The 8,344-nt window shown below is 38.7% G+C and overlaps 1 protein-coding gene across 1 annotated transcript in view; it reads right to left on the minus strand.

Moving 5' to 3' along the window:
• Window positions 1–8,344, minus strand: part of LOC107712337 (brefeldin A-inhibited guanine nucleotide-exchange protein 3-like) — a 54,413-nt gene that overhangs the window by 31,832 nt on the left and 14,237 nt on the right. The window contains exons 4-10 of the mRNA XM_016517560.1: window positions 5,803–5,934; window positions 5,429–5,497; window positions 2,372–2,494; window positions 2,150–2,195; window positions 1,974–2,058; window positions 1,372–1,476; window positions 921–1,248 (exon numbers count right to left, since the gene is read on the minus strand). Coding sequence (XP_016373046.1) covers window positions 921–1,248; window positions 1,372–1,476; window positions 1,974–2,058; window positions 2,150–2,195; window positions 2,372–2,494; window positions 5,429–5,497; window positions 5,803–5,934 — 888 coding nt within the window. The remainder of the gene's footprint in view (window positions 1–920; window positions 1,249–1,371; window positions 1,477–1,973; window positions 2,059–2,149; window positions 2,196–2,371; window positions 2,495–5,428; window positions 5,498–5,802; window positions 5,935–8,344) is intronic.

An 8,344-nucleotide genomic window follows, 5' to 3' on the forward strand; every position in this document is an offset into this window, starting at 1 on the left:
TATTGGCCCACTCGGACCTGGTTCCCCAAACTAATTCTCCTCGCGACAGCCCCTCCCTGACAGATTCCTCTGAGGAAGAATCTACTGACTCAAAGACGGGGCACCCTGTGGCACCCGCGTCCAGACCTCTGGAAACTTCATGTCTGGTCCCTGGACGGGACGCGGAGGTTCTAGGTGACCTACCCCAAGAGGTAGTTGACACTATCACTTCGGCGAGAGCACCGTCTACAAGATACGCTTACGCCTTGAAGTGGAACCTGTTCATCGAGTGGTGTTCTTCTCACCAAGAAGACCCCCGGAGATGCCCGATCAGGATTGTGCTTTCCTTTTCGCAGCAAGGGCTGGAGCGAAGGCTGTCTCCCTCCACCCTTAAAGTTTATGTCGCTGCGATTGCTGCTAACCATGACCCCGTGGAATAGAAGTCGGTAGGTAAGCATTACCTGGTCATCAGGTTCCTTAGGGGGGCAAGAAGGTTAAAGATGTTCATATGTGTATTTGCTTCCTAAACCTCCTTCGGGAAGGATGGGGCTTCCGCAGCGTCCCTGTTCCAAGTGGAACGGCTCGTTCCCTGAAGGAGGGAACGGAGACGTCACGTCCCGTCGCCACGGCTACTGTACTACCGCTGAGCGGCCGGGTCACCGGCTCGGCTCCTCAGCGAAAACCTCGTATACATTGCACCTGCTGCCTTTTTATGCTCACGCTGTGATCAGCGGCAGATGGATGCAATAATTGCATGCCAATGTGCATTGGCTCGTTTAGTTACACTAAATTTTAAGATTCGTCTGTCACGACGTGATGTCTCCGTTCCCTCCTTCAGGGAACGAGGGTTACATACGTAACCGAGACGTTACACTAGAAGTATGACACAGTGTATAAGTAGAATACTCTGTGTGTGTATACTTTAAGTGTGAAGATCTCACCTCCTTCATAATCTTGATAGCCTCCACTCTGTGCTGCGGCGGTGGGTAGAGCAGAATACGGTGGTACAGGGACTGCAAAACAGGCTTCATGGACTCGACACAGCCCACCAGACGGACTAAATCTGCTGCCACATAGCAGATGGTGCGAACGACTGGCCCAATCATGACAGGAGCACTCGATGAGCAGCCAGAACCCCGGCCCTGATCCAAGACTGCTGTTCCTGGTGCCAGGTCTGAGTCCTGGGATTGCCCACCATGGGCTGAGGTGATGGTTTTATCACTTGCTGGGTTTCCCATAATCACCACCAGAGTCGGACATAATTGCTTCCTGTGTGTAGACAGGAAGCAGTTCATAATAATACCTGTGCTTAAGTTGAGCTCCTTTTAACTACATAAAGTGCTGACACCCTTAATTTAAACAATGTGCAAAGAGAACAAAGGCATGTCTCACCAGATGAGGTCTGTGAAATTACGATGCAGGTGCATTGTGGGAGGACAGCTGCTCAGCATAGACAGAACACACTCCAGGTACAACAGCTGCAGCAGCTGGTTTTCACTAAAGAAAACACACATTTCTCTCATCACACTAATAAAACACTTTATTGAAAGTCTTTCTGCTCTCTAGATATTACGTAAACCGTAACGTAAGCTTTATATAACACAAAAACAGATTAGAAAAGTGTTATCACACCTCTCCTCAACAATACACATGATTTAGGTATCATTCATACGCTCTGCCAGAAGTTTAACACTTAGGGGTGTCCAGTCCTGCTCCCGGAGGGCCACTTTCCCTAAGTTTAGCTTCAACCTGCTGCAGAATACCTCCCTGGAAGTTTCTAGTGATCCTGAAGACCAGGTTCAGCTGTGTTTAACTGCAAGACAGTGGCAGGACTGGACACCCCTGATTTAGGGTTACAATTTTGCTATTTCACTATAAGTAGGAGCTACAGTAAAAGTGGTGCTCATCTGAGCAAACGCTACTAATAATAGTAATCACTTATACTAGTCTAATAATAACGACCTAACAACAAGTTGATGACATGTAACGCTTACTTTGAGACAGACTCCAGTTTGTCACAGAAAACAGTGAGCACCATAACAACATCTCTATACAGTGCATCAGTAGTGGGAGACAGATCTGAAAGCACATGAAGATATAACTTATAATAAATGCCACATAATATCTGTAAGTAAGGTATTAAATGATACAACTGGTCAATTCAGTGTACCTTTGCGCTGGTGCACAGGTATGCAACGTTCCTCACCATCAACACCCTGTAAAAATCCAACCAGACATTGTTTATTATATATTAGCTATTATATATTTGACTATAGAATGCCACCTTTGACCAATCACATTAGCATATTTCAGAGAGCTCTGTAATAAGACATCATAGACATGTGCTTGTATTTAATAAAGCTTTGTGAAACAGTTGTGAAACGTGACTCACTGTGTTTTCTTGTCTATGGCGTAACTGTAGGGTGAGGTCTCCAAGAATCTGACTGAGGGTGGCCCTGACCGCTGTGTTGATACTGCGATGATGACAACTTGAAATGTATGTCTCAATACACACCTGGAAACACACAGATATGCAACAGAATTTTAGAGCAAATGCTGAAATCCTTGACCATGCTGTGTAAACTGCATAAAAAAAATGAAGTGATTTATAACAAAAAAAAAGGCCAACTTTAGACCAATTGGGCATCCATGGAATGACTTTTTGCATTGCCTGGATATGGAATGCTAATAGAAATTGACCTAAACAGACTCACAGCTGTAACTGCTGGCAAAGATCAGTCCTAAAAACAAGGGCACAGTAATCTTAAATTTAAGAAATTCTAAAATGTTGCAATATACACAACAGTAGGGTTCACTGTCTCTATAGAGAAACCTTCAGCAAAATTCCCAGTGAAAAACTGCACTACCCATAATGCTGAAGAATGATCTGCCAATCAAAGAACTCGCTGTCACCATAGAAACCAAGAGCTCACGGACACAAGCGCACTGAAATAGTTGGCCATCACTCTTGTGCTCAGTAAATAATGATTCTATACCTCTTAACATTTAAATGTAATAAAAAAAGAAAGAAAGGCAACTGAAGTTCTTTGATGAAAACATAAAACATTTTTGTTTGAATGTCATAGATTTGACTGATTGCTAGAATTTTTTTTTTTTTTTAATCCTGCTTTAGCATAAGTTTAGGTGAATACGTCTCTGTTAGGCCTGTCACTAATCAACAAAATGACTCTGAAATGGAATCTTCCATCAAGCAAACAAAATGACTGATTAGAGAGCATCTGCCATGCTTGGTCATGGAAAAGGGATCTTAGACGTGGCATCTATGACCACTCTTACCTGTAACCATAGCAACGAATGACACACTGTTGGAGGCTAGGAAAATGAGTTTCATGATGGAAGTGAGATGTCGGGGAGAGTGGTTCACTGTGTGCTATTGTGCCATTCTAGGTACTTCCACACCTAACAAAGACATTTTGCCTTGTACAAAATCAAAAGAGTCTTGTGAAATGTAACTCTTGTGATTTAAAAAACCTGCTTTGATATTCTGTAAATATGAGGCTAAATACTTAATGGGTCGGCCAAATGACTGGACATGCTCTTTCAGAAAATGCTTGCTTTAGCCTATTTTTTTTTTATTTATGGCCTGCTCCCTGGGGCTCCTTGGAACAGTCCTGTGTGAAAATAAGAGAAGTCTGGCACAACCAGACCCATTTACACATGATGATGTGCTTTTATGAGCTGTTTATGGCCAACCAGGGGAAAGATAACAAAGTTAGAAAGACAAAAGAGGGAAAGGAACCTGATATACACAGACACAGTGGGATCTGATCACTTGGCTTGCAACGGTTCATCTTTGTGCAAACACAATTTGCATAATGAATAAAATCTGCATGGTGCATAAGATTTCCCATAAAATGACAATCCCTCAGTAGAAAAAATAAATACAGCCATAATACCCATACAGCCCCCCCTCATGGAATTATGAGGTTGAAAAGCTGACAAAAAGATGCAAACCACCCAGGCATTGTTTTCTTTTTATACACAATCAACTCATGGTCTGGTGTTTTCACAGTTACTGCCGGTCCATGCAAAGTCTCTGCAGTGCTGTCAGTTTGAGCTGCTTATAATGTTCATTTGAAAACACAACATACATTAAAGGGGCCATATGATGCTGCTAAAAAGAACATTATTTTGTGTATTCTCAAATTTGTAATAAGAATAATTTCTATGAATATTAGTATTGTAATTTTGCTCTTGTTCTGTAAAATAAAATTATTACTGATATTATTATTTAATTACTGTTACGCTTGATTTTCATTTCACAGTATAATAGCATTAATACTACAGTGATATATTGTTTAATTTTTATAATTTAATAAAATAAAAATATGTTAAAAGGGACATAACACACATAGTTTCTGCCAATCTCATGTTAATCTTGAGAACCTATAGAGTAGTATTGCATCCTTCATATATCTGAAGAGTCTTTAGTTTGATCAGATTTATAAAAGAAAGATACAGCTACCACTTCTCTCTGAATCGAGCTCCAAGAGGCGTGCCGTGGGCGGAGCTAAAGAGTCACGAGCACACACACACAGCTCTTGCGTAGCGATCGTCATCTTTCCCTCACAACCAAAAACACCCTTCTTTGGTGACTGTTGATTTCATTATCTAGAAACAAAATGACAAATCCTGTCGCTGCTGACGACTTCTGTAACCCGAATGAAGCACGTTTATGGGCTGCTCTCGCTCTGGTTGCTGTGCGCGCGCTCTTCCTGGAGAAGTGCCCATACAAGGAATCCCGCCCTTTATGACGTCATACAGGGCCATACTCGAAAAAAACTTTCAGAGACTTATACAAACCCTGAAGGAGTGCATTTGGCACAGAAATACTCCGTCATACGTCCAACTCGTTTTTGAAACTTTGGCCATGTTTAGCATGAGAATCCAACTCTTTAACAGTTTAAATAAGCCAGAATGCATGAAATAGCATTAGACCTCCCCTTTAATAATGATAATAATTAATATTGTACAGTCATACTGAATGGGTTTCATAAAAAACAACAGTGTGAATGTGGCCTGAGACAACGTAAGTATACAGTAAACTATATTACCTCAGTATAACACAGTCTACGGTGTGTCTCCCCCTAAAATTGACAGTAAATCCACATTTTAATGCTGATATTTACAAAACTTCTTCCCAGGGGTCAGCAAAAAGGGTGATACAATAAATACTATCATGATGCATAAATACCTTTCTTAAATTCAATTAAAGTAATTATAATTTTTTTTTTATTCTATCAAAATGCTGTGATACTGACCACCGCATCGTCCTCATTAAAGCACAGCATTACAGCGCAGCAGTCTTTAAGAATAGATGCCCTTCGACAAGGACTTTAATGAGAGGGTTGCCAGATTCACTTTGGATAAGCAGTTTTCCATCAGTCATCTCATTCTGTCAGTTAAACGTCAATAAATCATGTCCTACCTCAGCAATTCTCAAGATGTTGTGCCCGTTGATCTCAAAGTTAGAGGAGTAGGTGACGCAAAGCAGGACCTACAACACAAAGAACTACAAAACATTAGCCATTTGATATAACAGCACCGCAACTTAAAATGATCGAACACTTCTGTATTAGAAACAGGAGATCAGGAGCACATCGTGTCTAGGGACGCATATGTGCCAGTGATGCTGCAAATCCATCTTATTACACCACGGGTGCAGACACTGAATTGATTAGGCCTGCTAAGATGCAGCACGTTGTTTTTGACACTGACTATTCCAGCTCAATGCTGGCCAAACATTTTCTCAGACATTTGTGATCTCACACACTGATGGTGAAGGTTCAGACGAGCACGGACCTTCATGACCTCCACCTGCAGGTCTTCATGTAGGGTGTGCGTCACCCTGATGGCCTCCAGGATCTGACTCAACAGCTGCTTCTCTGGAGCCTCGGTTTCCACAGCAACAAAGCAATCCTCACAAAGGATCTTCTGCCAATGCCACAGGACAAAACACATGCAAATTGCTGAGAAGAGTATGAACTAACATCACAAAATAAAAAAATAATAAAAAATTGAATATTGGTCACCTTGCCATGTTTGTAAGCTGAATAATTAATATTTATTTATTTATTTATAATATTAAATATTACATTTATTTTTACAATCTCTGAAAAAATGTGAGTAGTTGCATGCAGAACTTGACACCACAATACTTGGCATTCACTGAAAAAAGATCATAATTTGAATTGTAAAAGACTAAAAATGCTATGAATGAGGTAAAAACCTGTTAAGTGGTTAACGGTTAACCTGTTAAGTTTCCTAATACAGTGAAAACTGTAATATATATATAACAGGACATTTAATGTACTTCTACAGTAAAATACTGTTAAATTTACCGTTTTTGGAAGTAAAAAAGAACAAGTCATCTTATAATTTACAGTGAAAAACCTAAATTGACACTCCCATAATTCTCTGTGACAGCTCACATTTTTCATTGTTTCACACTATTTTATTGAATTTTTTATTGTTTCTCAGTTATGTACATTAGAGTTTCATGTTGCATTCTGTTGTTAAATTATTGTTTATTGCATTATTTTAGTGTCATGTGTATTACCATAATGGTATTTTTGTATGACACATGCACCTTTTATATATATATATATATATATATATATATATATATATATATATATATACACAGTGGCATACAAAAGTTTGGGAACCTCTTGCAGAATCTGATGCTCCAGAAGGAAACACGATGCATTAAGAGCCGGGGGATGAAAACTTTTGAACAGAATGAAGATGTCCAAATTTTTCTTATTTTGTTGAAATATCATTTTTTTCCATTTAGTACTGCCCTTCAGAAGCAACAGAAGATACTTGCATGTTTCCCGGAAAGACAAATTAAGTTTAATTTACCTTGATCTTCAAATTCAAAAAGTTTTCACCCACCGGCTCTTAATGCATCGGGTTTCCTTCTGGAGCATCAGTCAATGTTTGAACCTGGAGGATTTTTCTGAAGAACAGTGCTCAGTTTAAAGCTGCATTCCGTAACTATTTTTGGTTAAAAATGATCCAAAATCAATATTTGAGCAAGTACATAACCAGCCAGTGTTCGAAACTATCACCTTACTTTAGCCCGATTCACAACAGTTAGCTTATAATAATGTTTTCTAATTTGAGTGGTACGAGTAGGTTTTCCCAGGAAATTCGAGCATGCTGCTGCGTCATTACGTCACGTCTGTAAACATAAAGAAGTTGTCCCGGCTAGTCGGCTATCGCATGTGAGGATCCTGCAGGTGGCCGATCGTTTATAGCCTTTTCTCACAGGAGCTGGAATAACTAAATGTCAAAAAATATTTTTGATGGCGGATTGTAATCCAGAAAGGATTATTTGAAACACATGTGAATGAAATTAAATTATATTCCAGTTTTAAATGTGCTTCTGATTACAGATAGCCTACACAATATTTGTATTTTAAAGACAACCAGTTCGAAGGGAGCATAGTTTGCTTTTTGGGTTAAAAGAATTTCTTTGGTATGAAATTCGAATGGTATGACAATTACAGATTACACTGTACACCAATTTAAATCTACACGCTAATACACACTATACTCATAGTCACGCAATGCTGATGTTGTTAACATTAACAATTTGAGAATAAAGTATAACAATAATAATAATTTGAACGGTTTGATGTGATATGAGCTAAACGATCTTTAGATTTCAGAACAAACAATCGACTAATGAACAACCATCACAAAACAAAAAAAATTGATCATCCAGGTAACCACACACAGTATTAAGAACCAAGGTTTTCAAACTTTTGAATGGGGCTATTTTAATAATTTCAGCAATTTTTTTTTTCTTGTGGATTAAATGTAAACATATTTTTTATGTAAAATATCTTACTCAGGACAGTACTAAATAAAAAATAACATGCATTTTTTATGATCTCTCTTATTTTCTTAAAATTATTCACATTTTGACAGATTCTGCAAGGGGTTCCCAAACTTTCGCATGCCACTGTATATATATACACTGCCGTTCAAAAGTTTGAGATCAGTAAGACTTGTAATGTTTTTTAAAAAAAGTATCTTATGCTCATCAAGGCTGCATTTATTTGATCAAAAATACAGAGAAAAAAAACTGTAATCTTGCAAAATGTTATTACAATATAAAATAATGGTTTCTATTTTAATATCCTTTAAAATATAATTTATTTCTGTGATGCAAAGCTGAATTTCCATCAGCCATTACTCCAGTATAAAGTGTCACATGATCCTTCAGAAATCATTCTAATATGCTGACTTATTATTAGAATTATCAATGTTGGCAACAGTTACGCTGCCAAATATTTTTTTTGGAAACTGCAATACTTTTTTCAGGATTCTTTGA

The sequence above is a fragment of the Sinocyclocheilus rhinocerous genome, unplaced genomic scaffold (assembly GCF_001515625.1).
Source record: "Sinocyclocheilus rhinocerous isolate Xijiao unplaced genomic scaffold, SAMN03320098_v1.1 scaffold358, whole genome shotgun sequence".
NCBI lineage: Eukaryota > Metazoa > Chordata > Actinopteri > Cypriniformes > Cyprinidae > Sinocyclocheilus > Sinocyclocheilus rhinocerous.